The sequence below is a fragment of the Diabrotica virgifera genome, chromosome 3 (genome assembly GCF_917563875.1).
Source record: "Diabrotica virgifera virgifera chromosome 3, PGI_DIABVI_V3a".
Lineage (NCBI taxonomy): Eukaryota > Metazoa > Arthropoda > Insecta > Coleoptera > Chrysomelidae > Diabrotica > Diabrotica virgifera.
In genome coordinates this window covers 147,260,532-147,276,430 of record NC_065445.1, presented here as the reverse complement: position 1 = coordinate 147,276,430, position 15,899 = coordinate 147,260,532, and the positions used below count along the sequence as shown (strand labels likewise).

General features: G+C 33.2%; 1 protein-coding gene across 1 annotated transcript in view; it reads right to left on the bottom strand.

The window, feature by feature from the left end:
• Positions 1–469: 469 nt before the first annotated feature.
• The window catches only part of LOC114334078 (N-acetylglucosamine-1-phosphotransferase subunits alpha/beta), a 36,001-nt gene continuing 20,571 nt past the window's right edge, over positions 470–15,899 (bottom strand). The window contains exons 6-8 of the mRNA XM_028284093.2: positions 10,002–10,170; positions 9,715–9,908; positions 470–766 (exon numbers count right to left, since the gene is read on the bottom strand). Coding sequence (XP_028139894.2) covers positions 472–766; positions 9,715–9,908; positions 10,002–10,170 — 658 coding nt within the window. The 3' untranslated portion in view covers positions 470–471. The remainder of the gene's footprint in view (positions 767–9,714; positions 9,909–10,001; positions 10,171–15,899) is intronic.

Below are 15,899 nucleotides of genomic sequence, written 5' to 3'. Positions count from 1 at the left end.
AAGGTTTAAAATGTTTATATTTTCGTTCGAATGTTTTAATTAAAATGTAAAACCTTTATGGTTTATGGTTCCAAAAACCATACAAAAATTTTATGATGTACAGGGTCGCATGAAAGTTACTGCTTTCTGAATTAAACGGAATTAAAAAATATTAAAGATTTTTGAATCGTTAAAACATTCAGTGTCAAACCACTCTGCGTTTCAATGCTTCTCCTGTTCTCCTATTACCTGCTCGGTCGCTTTTAGTATACTGTTGCTATTTGCCATCGACCTTCCACATCTAGTTTATTTTCATTTCTTTTTAATTCCTTCTCTATGCATTTTTATGGTCTGTCAGATTTGCTTCGTTGTCCAATTTACTTAAATTTCATTTCTTGCTTCCAATATTTTCATTATGCTCTTGCATTAGGTACATATTAGCATCTTTGAATTCAGATTTAATGTTCTAAACCGTCATAGAAAAACAAACTTTTAACAAAAAATTTTATTGACTATTTGGCAACACTTCTTCTTACAGTTATTATAAACGGTAAAACATAATATCACAAATAAAAAGCTGTATAAAGCTAACCTAACTAGACTTCCGTTATGTTTCCACGTTTTCAATTCCTCCATATACAAAAACTTGTTCCTCAATTCTTGCGGCAGTTCAAATTTGCTGGGTCGTGGAAACAATGAGAGGTAGAAGTCGTATAGTATGGCTCTGACTAGTTCATTTTCTGACGATTTGGATTCGTCCAGATTGTCATTTAAACATACAAATTTCCTAAAAAGAAAACAAAGGATAAATCATTAATTTGTATTTGGTGCAAATCTAGATGAATTTGTCCCAACATATAACCTCCGAAATTTTTTAATGTTTTGATCTTCGTCATCCAGCTCGTGACATTCAAAGTAATTCGTATTTGACAACATGCTCTCATTGGTGCTATAAATATAAGTCATTGTAGCCGTTCTATAATTATATTTTTGTAAGGGCTTTGAATTCTATCATCGCTTTATTTTGGATCATCTCTGTAATATAAACCTGTGTCAGGACTAAACGGAGACTGGCTGAGTTGTGTAATCTTGTTTTGGCAAAACTGTTACACAATATTTGATGCTTGTACTTGCGCATTACCGTAATGAATAAGCCCAAAAATTGGACCGTTTCCTTCTCATTGCAATATCCATACGCAATCTTGACATAACTTGAACATACAATTCTTTAATGATGTAAAATGATTTTGCCCGTGTCTAAAAGAGTATAAGTATAAGTGTACTTTGACTAGCATGCTGTAACTACTACTTCTTCTTATCTGTATATCTCAACAGATGATTATCAGCGTTCCGGTCCTTCCAGGGATCGTATTACTCTTTTGGTGATGCCCTCTATCTATCTATTTTTTGAGCTGCACGTACCGCATTGACGAAGATCGTGTTTAGTAATGTTTTGACTGTATCAGTCCATCAGTTTGGTGATCGTCCTCAACTTCTACTTCCCTCCGGATTTACATAGACTGCTAGTCTCTCCATATTATTGGCACGTGTTATATGTTTGAAGAATGTTAACATTAGAGAGATATCGCAAAGGCAAACGTTAATACCGTGTCAAGACGTAAATTTCAACATAGGCATCAGGAGAGTTATCGCAAATGTTTTGGGGCGGGGTTTAACGTTATTATGACAACCGACGCCGACGCGACGTTTGGGATTAAAATGTAACCTTCAAATTAATGTTGGAAGAATACTGTAAATGTGTTTTTTATTGAAAAATTAATTTGGATATTGAGCATGTTGACATGCATTTTAATTTTAATGATTTAACCAACAATAAATATAAATAGTCAGTATAAAAATAATATAAAATATCTGAATAACTAATTAGCCCAATAAATGACCGTTTTGGAGTGTAATTTCCAGGGGCAACTCCGAATTGCATGAAAATTTGGATTTAGGTTCTACTTACCTTCCACTTCAAAGTTGAATTTGTGCCGTTGGTTGCTTTTACTTGGGGATGACATTTACCCCTTCTCGGGGGGTGAAAAACGCGAGTTTAAAATGAGGCCGGAAATGGATAAATTTACTTATTTTAAGCACCTTTGTTCTATAAAGTTTTTTAAGTAACTCAATACTTTTCGAGTTATTCGCGATTTAAAATGTTGATTTTTCGACAAAAAAAACTACGTTTTCAGACCGTTTTTCCCAAATAACTCAAAAAGTAAATATTTTATCGAAAAAAATATTTTTAGCAAAAGTGTAGCCTATAAAAAAACGAAAAAAATGGTGTAACGTAAAGTCTACAAATTGAGCAGAAGCAAAGTTGTAGCTCATAAAAAATACGTTCTTATTCGTCTAATTCCAAATCGAATATTTCAACACGAAATCACCGAAGAAAGAAGCGTTTTTCGGGAAAACCTTATTAACATTTTTAAAGTATCGAAAAAAAGCTTATTAATTGTTTTCTACAAAAATTTACACCATCAAAAATAAACGAGTTACACTGGAAAAAAAAGTTGGCCCCTTTTTTTTGGTAAAAAAAATCGTAAAATCCTCCCTCTATTTAGCACCCTAAATGAAATTAATCGTTTGGCTTTACCATTTATTTTAACTGTATGTGTATTGTTTATATGATCTGTAAGTTTGATTTGTTTGAAGTGCTTATTTTTGAAAACATTTGGTTTTATATTAAAAAAAAATTCTAAAAATTTCTGAAAAATTTGATTTTTTCAAAATAACTTAAAAAGTATTAGTGATAAGAAAAATCTTAAAGAGTAAAAAAATGTAGGTTTTGCTATTATAAATATGCTAGTTTCATTTTGTTTCTCCGTAAGACAAAAATTGGTTAAGATATGGCTGTTCAAAATTTACATACACTCGTGATTACTGACCCATTCAAGCTTTCTAAATTATAACCCTTTCAAAAATAAACACTTTAAACCGGTGAGACTGACAGATCATATAAAAAATAAATAGGTAAGTAGATTGTTTGTAAAGCGGTAGCGAATAATTTCATTTGGGGAGCTAAACACGGCGAGATTTTTATGATTTTTTACAAAAAAAAAAAGAGGGCCAACTTTATTTTGAGCGTAACTCGCTTATTTTTAATGCTAAAACTTTTATTAACAATTAAAACAAAGCTTTTTATAAACGCTTTAAAAAAGTTTAAATGAGTTTTTTCTGAAAAGTGCTTAATTTTTCGGTGATTTCACCTTGAAATATTTGATTTGGAATTAGACGAATAAGAACGTATTTTTCATGAGCTACAACTTTGTTTTTATTTGATTGATAGAGTTTACTGATACACCATTTTTTTGGGCTCTTTATAAGCTACACTTTTGCTAAGGATATTTGTTTCGATAAAGTATTTACTTTTTGAGTTATTTGCGAAAAACCGTCTGAAAACGTAGTTTTTTTGTCGAAAAATCAACATTTTCAATGGCAAATAACTCGAAAAGTATTGACTTACGTAAAAATCTCTATAGAACAAAAGTTGCTTAAAATCAGTCAATTTATCCATTTCCGGTCTTATCTTGAACGTATGTTTTTTCAGACTGTCACCCCCCAAGTAAAAGCAACCAACGGTACAATTTCAACTTTAAAGTGGAGGGTAAGTAGAACCTAAATCCAAATTTTCATGCAATTCGGAGTTGCCCCTGAAAATTACACGGTATCGCCGAATTTCCCGTTCATTTACGGGGCTAAATATCCTAAGCACAAACAGTAGTATACCTATTGTAGACAAAATAAGAACACACGTGTTTCTCAACACAGGAAACAAGATGATTCACAGTATCACACAGTTTTTGGTTTATAAAATTGGTATTCTATAAATATAAACAAGCTTACGATTCTGTGATAAGAAGGCGTTTGTACCAGGCCCTAAGAGTACTTTGAATTCCGGAAAAGATGATCAGACTCGTAAAAATGACCTTAGTGAAGACCAACAACAGAGTAAGGATAGAAGGAAGCCTATCTGGAAAATTTGAAGTTAAAAGGGGATTAAAGCAGGGAGATCCGCTGTCCACAGTACTTTTCAATTTCTTGTTGGAGGCAATATTGAGAGAAAGTGGAATACGAAAGAAAGGTATGATCTTTGACAACAGAAACCAGGTTCTGGCCTTTGCGGACGATGTAGTGCTAATGGCAAGAACGGAAAGGGAACTGCTGAGAATTTTCAAACTCTTTGAAGTAAAGGTTAAGCAGTATGGACTGAGAATTAATGAGCAAAAAACAAAGTAGATGGAAATGGGACAGACCTCAGATGAAGACACACAACTGAAAACTACCACAAACAACGAGAATAAAGAGTATTGCTTCAAAAAGGTGACGGAGTTTGAGTATCTAGGAGTAACGCTAACAAGTAAAGGGGAAGAAAGCCAGGAAATTGAAAAAAGAATCCCGAGAGGAAGAAAGACAGTCGGAGCCCTACACAAACTACTAAGAGCCAAAAACATCTCCAGAGAGGCAAAATTAAGACTCTATCGAACAGTGATCCAGCCCACAGTTCTTTACGGGAGCGGAGTGTCCTAAGGAAGATATTCGGGGGAGTAAAAAACGATGAAGACGTTTGGAGGAGACGAACAAATGCAGAGATCAGAGAGCTGTACCGGAAACCAGAAATAAGCCAGATGGTCAGAACAAAGAGACTAAGTTGGTTAGGTCATCTTGCGAGAATGGCTGACGGAAGGTGGGCAAAGGACTCGCTGCTGAGAGAGGAAGGAAAGAGGAGAAGAGGACAACCCAGGAAAAAGTGGCTAGAAGCATGTAAGGAAGACCTGCAAACAATCGGGATATCAAATTGGAGAACTGCGGCCATGGACAGGAGAAAATGGAGAAAAACCGTGGAGAAATTCCAAGCCATGGGCCTTTAAGGCCTGTTGAGCTATATTATATATTCTATAAATTATTTTTGTTTCATACTAAATGTCAAATTAGCGTTAACGTTATTACTGTCCCTTATTTCAACCTAAATAACGGGACACGTTATCCGGTACTAGCGTAACATTCACTCTGCGCTTGTGTACATGTCAAAATAGCGTATTCCGCTATTAGCGTGCGGTAAAAATGCATTTGCGACATCTCTCTATTATTAAGAAAAACTAATCTGGAGAGACGTGGTGGATTGTTAACCTCCCCACGAACAGATATATTTACTTCTCTGCCTGTTCAAGACAATCGAAGCATTCTCCTCCAACACATCTCAACTGCATCGATTCTTTTCCTATCTACTGTGGGAACATCCACGTTTCAGAGGCATAGCTTAGTATTGGAAAAACCAATGTTCGTACAAGATTAGCTTTTCCATATTTTCGTGAGGATTGGCAAAGCGGTTCTGTCCATCTATATACGTCGTCTAATTCTAATTCCTGTTCACAACTCCAATTGTTAACGAGACTAGGTACTGTCTAAATAAATAAAATTGTGAACCATTTCATATCCAGCAAAGTTCTGAATTTGCACCCTGTTTTTGGTTCTAGCGACAATAATTACGTATCTTATTTTTACTTGTCTTATTTTTTATTAATTCGTAGTCCATATTCCCCGCTAACTTTTTTTAGTTTGTCGAGTATCAACGCAAAGCTCTGAACAATGTGTCATCGGTAAAGCGAAGTATGGATACCCTGACTCCACCTACGGAAATCCTTCCCTCTCATTTAGAACAAGTATCATTATTAGGGCAGTCAATGAGAGTATTGGGCACCGAATTCCATCCTACTACATCGATTTACTTGATATTTTCACAGTAAGTAAGAAATAGCTCAAGAAACGAAGTCTACCCTATATACTATGGCGCTTTTTATCTTGGGGGCGGTTCATACCCCTTCAAGGAGGTGGAAAATTTTTTGGTCAAAATAACCACGGAATTGGCTAGATAATCTACTTCTAAGCAAAAACTGTTCTATAATTTTTTTGGGCATGCACCAAAAAACAAACTCTTTTCACCTACCATATCTCTTTTGTATTACAACTAGAAGATTTATGAAGGAACGAATCTCTTTGTTTTTTTTATAAGCAACAAAAATGATTTATATATATATTTTTTTTGTAACATGCAAAGTTTTTGAGGTATTTGCAAAAAAACGTCCGGAAAGGTGTCATTTTTCAATGAAAATGGCCAATTTTCAACCACGAATAACACAAAAAGTATCGAGTTTTCAAAAAAAAAAATTATAGAACAGTTGGTTAGAATTAGATTCTCTCGTCAATTCCGTGGTTATTTTGACCAAAAAAATTTTCCACCCCCTTGAAAGGGTGGGAACCGTCCCAAAGACAAAAGCGCCATAGTATATAGGGTAGACTTTGAATTATGAGATAAGTAGAGGCTATTCCCAAAATTTTATTAAAATCCATGAAGTAGGATAGAATTCGGAGGTAATTCCTCTATTACCTCCTTCAGAGGTAATAGAATTCCTGTTCTTGCTCTCATTGACTGGCGTATAAAATATGTGTTCAGTCTATAGGTTAAATTACCTTGATGATCATATGCAGCCTTGTGTTGTGCCGAATCTACTTTTCCACCTCGAGATGTTTTCCAATCTCATGATTTCTCTATTGTTTTCATAAAAAAATTTTTGGATTTTAACTAGGTAATTAGAGACGTTCATATTAATCCAGCTTGTTCATGAGTTATTTGGCGGGCGGTATATTGACTAACCTATTGTGTATTATCTGTAGAAGGATTTTAGGTGGATGTGTTATCAATGAAATTAGTGTATGGTTATTACATCCTGTGGTGGGGTCTTTTTTATCCAAAGAAACAATTATTAAGTTTATCCAGTCAGTAGACCATTTCATGGTTGTACATTAGTTGACGTAAGTAGTGTATGACTTTTAAAACAGTCTTCCTCATATTTTTAAGATACTTCTTCTGTGCTATTTTCTTTATAGCATCTTCTGTTTATTCTAACATAATATCCGGTTATTTGTCATAATCATTTTCATCATTGTTTATTTCGTAAATGAAGGGTACAGGGAACAAGAGGGAATGTCAGAAATTTTCATTTTTTGTTTTAATAATTCATTAGATAGGTTATACTCTGTACTTTACTAGGTATACGTAAATAACACTGGTTAAAAATGGGTTGTATCGTGAGATAACACTAATAATAAAATACCTATACAGGAGAAGAAGGGGGAATGTCACGGCGTTACCGGTTAATTAGGGGGAATGTCAGTTTAGACCACTCATCAGCGGTAAAAAACTGTAAAACCGTGGAATTTCGAGAATCAACACCGATTTTAATGAAAATTTGGGTTTAAGCTGTTGACACTCTTCTATAAAATCTACCCTATGCCGAACTGCGCTTCTGCCCTGGGGGTGAAAACAACCCCATTCTAAAGGATGAAATTGTTTTAATCAAAATAACTATGGAAATCGATAGAGTAACTTCTTAGTCAATTAGATTAGAGTCAGTTCTGAGTAAATTTTGTTCTATACAATTTTTTAGCATAATTGACACTTTCCAAGTTTTTTGCGATTGAAACTATGCATTTTTCATTGAAAAAATTCACGTTTTATAACTGTTTTTCAAGAATAACTAAAAAAAAAGAATGTGTGTGTACTTTGTACGCACGTAAGAAGTTATACTTCTATTATATGATTTCAACGAAATAAGTATACTTTTATTTGTATTTTATTTAAATATTAAACTAATTTTAATACTTAGCACTTACAAAAATTTTTTATTAGAACAATACCTAAAATTAAAAAAAAAAGAAGAAATATGAACTAACCGGATTTGAAAGCGGGACCTCTCGATCTCTAGTCGAATGCTCTACCAATAAGATACCACGGCTTTGTTTACATCACTTCTCAGACATAATTTCAATCACGATGGCAAATTAATCAAGTGAAGTATAAAAATAAAAATGTTTTAATAATACTTACATAATATTATCTTACTTTCCCGAGCAAGACAAATCCACAGACACAAAAATTATAATAAATATATTTACTAAAAACAGCAATATATTTTTTCCACACCATTATTGCACTGATACATACATAACTTGAAAGATTTAGCAAAGAATATAGACGGAAAGTAAATATATTCTTTGGATTTAGCAACGAACTCCATACTGCCTGTGTGCGCATGCGCCCAGGATAATAAAAATTCACTCCCAATCGCCCCTAAAGAAGTAGAACTTCAAAAATTTAATTTTATAGAAAAAATCATTAAGAACAAAATTGTTGCTAATAAAAAACAAAATGATTCGCGTCGTAAAGACCTAGGTAAACCCAATAACGACTGAGTTTATGCTCTTTAAAGGATGGTTATTTTCGAAGAACATCGAAATGGAGAACCTTTAATCTCAAATAACTCGAATGTGATGCAAGTTTTTGGAAAAACTTAGGAGACATCTTTTAAAGTCAATTAAAAAATGTTTCAAATAAGCTCTGACAAAAGTTTTTGCATAAAGAAAATAAGAACTGACCGACTTACGACGAAAATAAAGTCGCTCTCTGCTTTTTTTAAATGTAAAAATTAAACCCTCGTCGTTACAATCCTAATAGAAATGAATAACTTCTCACTTGAAATTAACTTTATTTAGGTATTGGGACCGTGCAAGTTCGGCAAAGCGACCCCTATTTCTACGCTCTGTACTTTTATTCGCACTTTTAATTATATTGGCCAATTATATTAGTCCTGGTTACTGGATAATTGTCATGGCCATAGTCCAAAAAATAGTAATAAGAAAAAATAAGATTCAGGTTATGTTATGAAAACGTGAACAATTGTATGTAGTAAATAAAATTAGTTATTAAAATGCAGTACTGCACTCAAAATACAATTAATTAAATTTACCTTTATATAATAATTGCATATCATATCAATATTGTGGAGCAATATATAATTTTTCTGCTTCAATGACAGAAGGTATGAAATATACGTCAATTTGACAATTTCAATTGACAATATGAATTATTTAAGATAGTTGCAATATTTCTCCGTGACTCACGCACGGTCGTTTCTCGTTTCCCTTCCAAGTACTTGCACACCGCGAATAATTGATACGATCTATCCATTCTAAATTATTTTTTCTATAAAATTAAATCTTTTTTAAGTTATTCATGAAAAACGGTTATAAAACGTGAGTTTTTTCAATGAAAAATGCAGTTTCAATCGCAAAGAATTTGTAAAGTGTCAATTTTGCAAAAAAAATTACAGAACAATATTTACTCAGAATTGGTCACTCTATCGATTTATATACTTAAGTTATTTTGATTAAAAAAATTTCATCCCCTAGACGGTGTTGTTTTTACCCCCAAAGCAAAAGCGCAATTCAGCATAGGGTAGATTTTGACAAAGGTTATAATTACTACATCCAAATTTTCCAGGAAATCGACCTTGGTTCTCAAAATCCCACGAGAAAATGGCTGTTGATTGAACTAGTTGTGAATCACGCAGAAATAAGTGAAAACACATTGTTTTCGTGTGTTCCCATAGAGTATACAGTAAATTTTTCAAACATATGATTTAAAAAAAAATAATATCAAAACATATCAATAATATTAGTCTTATAACTTTGAAAATGCTCTGCTGAAAAATTCAACAAAAGTGACATTCCTCCTTTTTTCCCTGTACCCTTCAAATAGTGTCGCTCCTCCGATGCTACCAGATAATGTTATGCTACTGCAGAAATTTGTTCTAAAACTACCTGCAGTTTTTATATTACAAAAAAAAACATAAGATACTGACTAAGAATATAAAGAAACTTCGTTTTCTTTACCTTTTATTCCTTCTAATTTCATCCAAATTACCAACTACATCACTAATATTCGAGTTCAACATCGTAAAATGCACATACTTATTCTCAGAGCTAGGAACCAATTCAAAGTTGTATTGAAACACTTTTTCGAACCGTTCTAATAGAATATTTGATAGATGTTGGCAATCTTCAATGAGATATTTCGTAATTGTCGGCTGAAAAAAATACAAATCAATAACAATATAACTATTATAATTATTATAATTAACAAAAACTACATATTAATATCGCATTAAGAAATAATTTACCAATTTTGAGTCTATATATCTCTCGTATAAGGGTGCATGGATTTCTGGAAATTGTTTGTGCTCTGAACAGTTCATCAATATTTCCTCAAAATGATCTACAATTGTATAACTCAGTGGTAACTCGTAGATTTGGGTAAGCAGTGTCCTTATCTCCCTATCTGACCAAGTCCTATAACAGATTTTGTTTAATAAATACAAGTTTGAACCATTAAAACTAATACAAAAAATAATAGAACAAAACAGAATGTCACAAGAATGGAGATCAAGTATCCTAAAACCTCTTTTCAAAAAAGGAGACAAATTGGACCCGGAGAATTATAGAAGAATTAACTCATTAAACACGGCATTAAAAGAACAGCCAAGGTTTTAGCAGAAGTAAAACAAGGTTTTAGGTCGGGAAGATCATGCACCGACGTTATATTTAAAATGAGGTACATTTGACATGGTCAATTAAAGGACGCTATTCATTATTATTCAATATTTTAATTATTCAATAATTAAAACGATCGAAAACATCTACCAGAACAACACAATAAAAGTAAAAGTAGACGACGAACTAACTGACCCAATGGACCGTGATAGTGTGACGTCAAAACGTCAAATATTTTTCCAAACAAATCAAAAATCAATAAATGTTTGACGTCTGTCAATGAATTATACACGTGATTTGTGTAATCATTTTTAATTTTATTTTGTTTTACCAAGCATCTGCACATTTTTTCTAAAGACACAATCCTTGTTAGTCATATCAATCATATTGCTTTTAATTTTATAAATGTCCCTACACAAAATCAAGGATTTACACACTACAATAGTACTTACTGTGTTTTTTCAGGTTCTTAACCAGTCCTATTTGGAAATATGGTGGAAAATATACTATGAGCATTGATTACAATCACGGTTACCCAACACACTACCATTTTGTAAAAATTAAACATCCTACAAGCAATATATTCATCCAATTATAAAAACGAAAACAAACACCACGTGTGAATCTTTGTTTTGTTTGGCAATTATTCCAGAGTAGCCAACATTGATTTGACGTCACGCCTGTCACGGTCCATTGAAGCTGGCAATGGGATAAGACAGGGGGATTCCCTGAATCCTTTATTGTTCAACATGATCATGGATGAAATAATAAAAAAGTAATAACTAAAAAATGATACCAAATGGGAGAAAAACAACTTAAAATAATCTGCTATGCACACGATGTAATACTAATATCTCAAAGTAAAAATGATTTACACCGCATACTCATTAATTTAATATAACCCCCAGAAAGTTTAACATGCCAATTTCCCCAAAAAAGATAAAATGCGTGTTTATAACAGCAAATCCAATAAGATGTAAATTAGAGCTGGAGGGTCAGATAATGGAACAAGTGATGGAGTTTAAGTATCTAGGCATCACACTATCTAAAACTCGAAAATATTACCAGAGAACGGCAGTTCTCGCCAGTGGCGCACACCTACACCCCCTACACGCGACACTATATACACACGAAATTTTCGATTTTCTAAATCTGACTGAATTGAAAATTGGGCCAACTCCCATCTTAAAGTTCAGGAAAAGACTTACCCATTCATATGTCAGCCATCCATTTTGGTCCAAGGGTGTGGATTTTACGGCCCTTCCTATTTAGGGTTTGTTTTTCGTTCTCGTCCCCAAAACTCCCAAAAACTTCGAAAATTTAACTCCGACCTTTGCGGCTTCTAATAGTACTGATTATTACCTTTCCAACGCATGTCTAATTTTGAAAATCGGTTATACCTTTCAAAAGTTACCGAGCTCAGAAATATGAGTCAATTTTTATTTAAAAAAAGGAAAATGTTTGTGGATATGTATGTATGTATGTATGTATGTATGTATGTATGTATGTATGTATGTATGTATGTATGTATGTATGTATGTATGTATGTATGTATGTATGTATGTATGTATGTATGTATGTACAGTTGAGTCCGCGAGTCTTTACCCGTGCGTCATCATTTAAAGCATACGAAATAAGTCGGAAATTTACTGAATGCAACGGCAAATGGATATTATTCCGATCACGGGTTATTATAAAATTTGACGTTATGAAATAAATAGAATGTCAAATTTAAGTTTTCCTTTAAAATTTTGGTGCATCATTACAGCTACATTTAAAGAAGCTTAATAAATTATTTTATTATCATTGATTAATAAATAAATAAACCATTTATAAAAAAATTCAATAACATATTTTCTTTTTGATATTTTATTCACTTTGGCGGAACCTTAAACACAAGCATTCAACTGTGTCCACAATGAGGTTAGCTTTGTACGTCGTCAAAATTTATCTTAAAATAACATAAATTTATCACAAAATTTCTAACTCCAATATAAAATTAGTTGTGAAAACAACTGTTTGTATACTATAAAAAACTTCAAAATGCAAAAACTCGACAAAATAACAGCAAAAAATTCAACAAACTGACAGCCACAAAAGTAAACAAACCAAAACGTCAGAAATTGTACTTAAAATATGTGAAGACATCCCCAATCGTCTTTCGTTGTACCTATCCCTTTTCAATACACTGAGTCTTAATCGTTCATAAAAATAACATGTGTTTTTACTTAAATAACAGGCGGCAGCTGGTTTGTCATTAATTTCATGCGTGCAAGAGAATGATGCTAAATAAAAAGTGTGTGTTTTATCTCACCAGGTATTAATGACGCACGGGTAAAGACTCGCGGACTCAACTGTATGTATGTATGTATGTGTGTGGAAAAGCTAAACCGATCTGAATTTTTTTTTTGTGTTTAAAGAGGGGGTGAGGGCCGATTCAGAACCGGTGTAGTTTGTGAGTTTTGACTACCCATAAGCCAGCTTTAGGACTTGGTAGGTACAAAACGGCATATTTTTTGGCGGTATATATCTTCGGTTCAAGAAGAGACAGGAGAACAGTAAATACACCAAATCAATAGCGTTGAGTTAGGCTTTCAAATGGTGTCTAAGCTGTCAGGATCAGACATATACACGGCTCAGTATAGCCGAAAAACTAAAAAACTAAACTTTGAAAATTTTGGTTTTTCGACAATTACTCAAAATTTCAACCTACGAATTACGCCAATAACTGAGCGTTTGTAGAAGGACTCTAGACGAATCTAACGGTGTATACCTAGTGTGACCAACTCCAATTCAGTCGAATTCGGGACAAAGCTGACAAAAATACCTGAAATCCGGGACTTCTCAATGAAAATCGGGCAATTTTTTTAAATACAACTTTAATATCACCATTTTATTTATTATTTAACATTTTTATGTTGACAATGATGTTTTTGATGGGATTAAGCAACAATTGGTTGTAATGATAATTACATGTTTGTTAGTTTTTGACGTTTCGACTTCCAATCCGCAAATCGTTCTCAAAAAAACGAAAAATTAGAAAATCAACTGATGTTGGATTTCCATGTAATCATAAAAATGTAATTACATTACAACCAATTATTGTGGCTTAATCCCATCAAAAATATGATTGTCAAACATGTCAAACAAATTCTTTCAAAATAGAATTTTACCGAAAGGTTGAAAAATCGGATCGCCCGGAAGCCTTTCCCGGGACGCCGGGACACCACTTCGTAATTCGGGCCATGTCCTGGATTTTTCGGACTAGTTGGTCACACTATGTATACCTTATATCCGGGAAAATACGAATTTTTAAGTTATAGGCTTCATAAGTATGATCAAATCTATTTCTTATGGGAAAAACGGTTTTTCAAGCTCAATAATTCCTGTAATAGCTTCAGTTATCATACTTGACCTTAGATGCATAAGATGCTACTTGTCAATAAGTTTCAAACTCATGTTTAATGAACAAAATCGGTTAAGCAGTTTAGAAGTTATTAAGCTAGTAAAGTATAATCCAATTAACGATTATTCCCTAAATGGTTTACGTAGTTGTAGTGGTTACGACGCTAATTTGATCTGGCAACGGACAATCTGAGTTCATTTACCGGCAATCCCAATATTTTTTTCAATCTATTTCGAATAGAAAAGAATCTAGTGTACATTCGATGGACACTAGATCATTTGGGAAATAATGCGACAAAGGCAACCATTTATAAAGCTTAACGTGTAATCGAGAAACATTGCATTCAACTTTATACATTTAATTTATAAATAACTTTGAAAAACTCCTGATACAAGAATAAAAATACGCTAAACGCCGTAAAAATGAGTGGCGCATACAATATTTCAGCTACAAAAGATTTGATATGAATATTACGTGTCGCGAAAATGTATTTTCATTTTGATGCAAAACAAAATTCTAGTTTTATTTTAAAAGATTTTTCATAATATTTGCTAAATTTGAAGTAAACGCGCCACAAAAGAGTTTCAAAATTCAAACTGTATTTTTTGTGGCGCGTTTACTTCAAATTTAGCCAAATATTATGAAAAAATCTTTTAAAATAAAACTAGAATTTTGTTTTGCATCAAAATGAAAATACATCTTCGCGCCAGGTAATATTCATATCAGATCTTTTGTAGCTGAAATATTGTATGCGCCACTCATTTTTACGGCGTTTAGCGTATTTTTATTCTTGTATATACTTACGGAAAACTCGAAAAAGAAGTGGAAGATCAAGTGAATAGAGCAAACAGAGCCGCACGTTGCCTGAATGACACAATATGGAGAAATAAAAATATCGGAAAAGAAATGAAAGGCAGAATTTACAAAACAGTCATCAGACCAATAATGACATACGCGGCAGAAACACGACCTGACACAGAGAGGACAAAAAGATTGCTCGAAACAGCGGATGAAAACCCTTCGAAAAATCGATGGTAAGACACTCTGGGACAGAGCTAGAAGTACAGATATACGACGGAGATACAAGGTGGAGAACATTAATAATTGGGTAAGAAACAGAAAGAGTAGAGTGGAATGACCACATAAGCCGAATGACGATAAATAGAATATAGGTAGTAAGGACGGCGAGAGAGTAGACGGCTTTCCCTAGTAGAAAGACGATCAGTGGCAAGAATAGGAAAACGATGGAACAACAACGTACATTGAAAAAAGAGACACGAGTCATGTATATACAAAAAGAAGAAGAAGAAGAAGTTTGAACCATTCATTGACTACACTGGCCAGTAACTAGAGCTTTGATGTTGGACTGCACAAAAACAAATATACATAGAATTAGTAATTGCTACAATTTTGTCAATTTTCATGTGTTTTACGTACAATGTATACTAGGGTGGTGCGAAAAAAGTCAAGTTGATAATTCCGTATAGTTATAGTGCGGAAAAGTTGCGATTGGTAATTACAAGAAAAACAAAAAAAGAATTATTCAAATCGGACTTTATCTTCCGATCCCCCAACGGACCTAAGATTATGAAAAAAATAAATAAAATTTTACCTTTTTTTCAAAAATTTTTATTTATCCCTCGAGTACGTTTTATTTATCGCTATAGTAAAATTTATTTAAACATTACATGGTTGAGTACTAAAAAAAATTGTTTTACGCATTTAACGGGTATTTTCCGATCCCGCAAGGTCAATCAAAATCTATAAAAATTTGAAATTTTTGATGATTTTGAAAAATTAAAAAACATTTAGTTATCTCATTTTTTTGTTACATTGTGAAGCTCTTCGCTTGTTTAGATACTGTATGACAATATTTTTAAACAACCCAGATCTCAAAACGAGGGAGTGGTTGCACTTCTAGCTCCACACGCACCCTTCTCTCCAACCAACCAATGAGTGTGTGTTTTTTACATTATTTACATATGTACATTTCTTTTTCATCTATTTGTGTCCAGCTTTCAAACACCAACTTTGCCTTGTGATTTCTTGCAAAAATCTGGCAGCATGGACCTTGATTTAAGTATTGTCCTGATGCATCCATCTCTTGATTGATGCCCACATA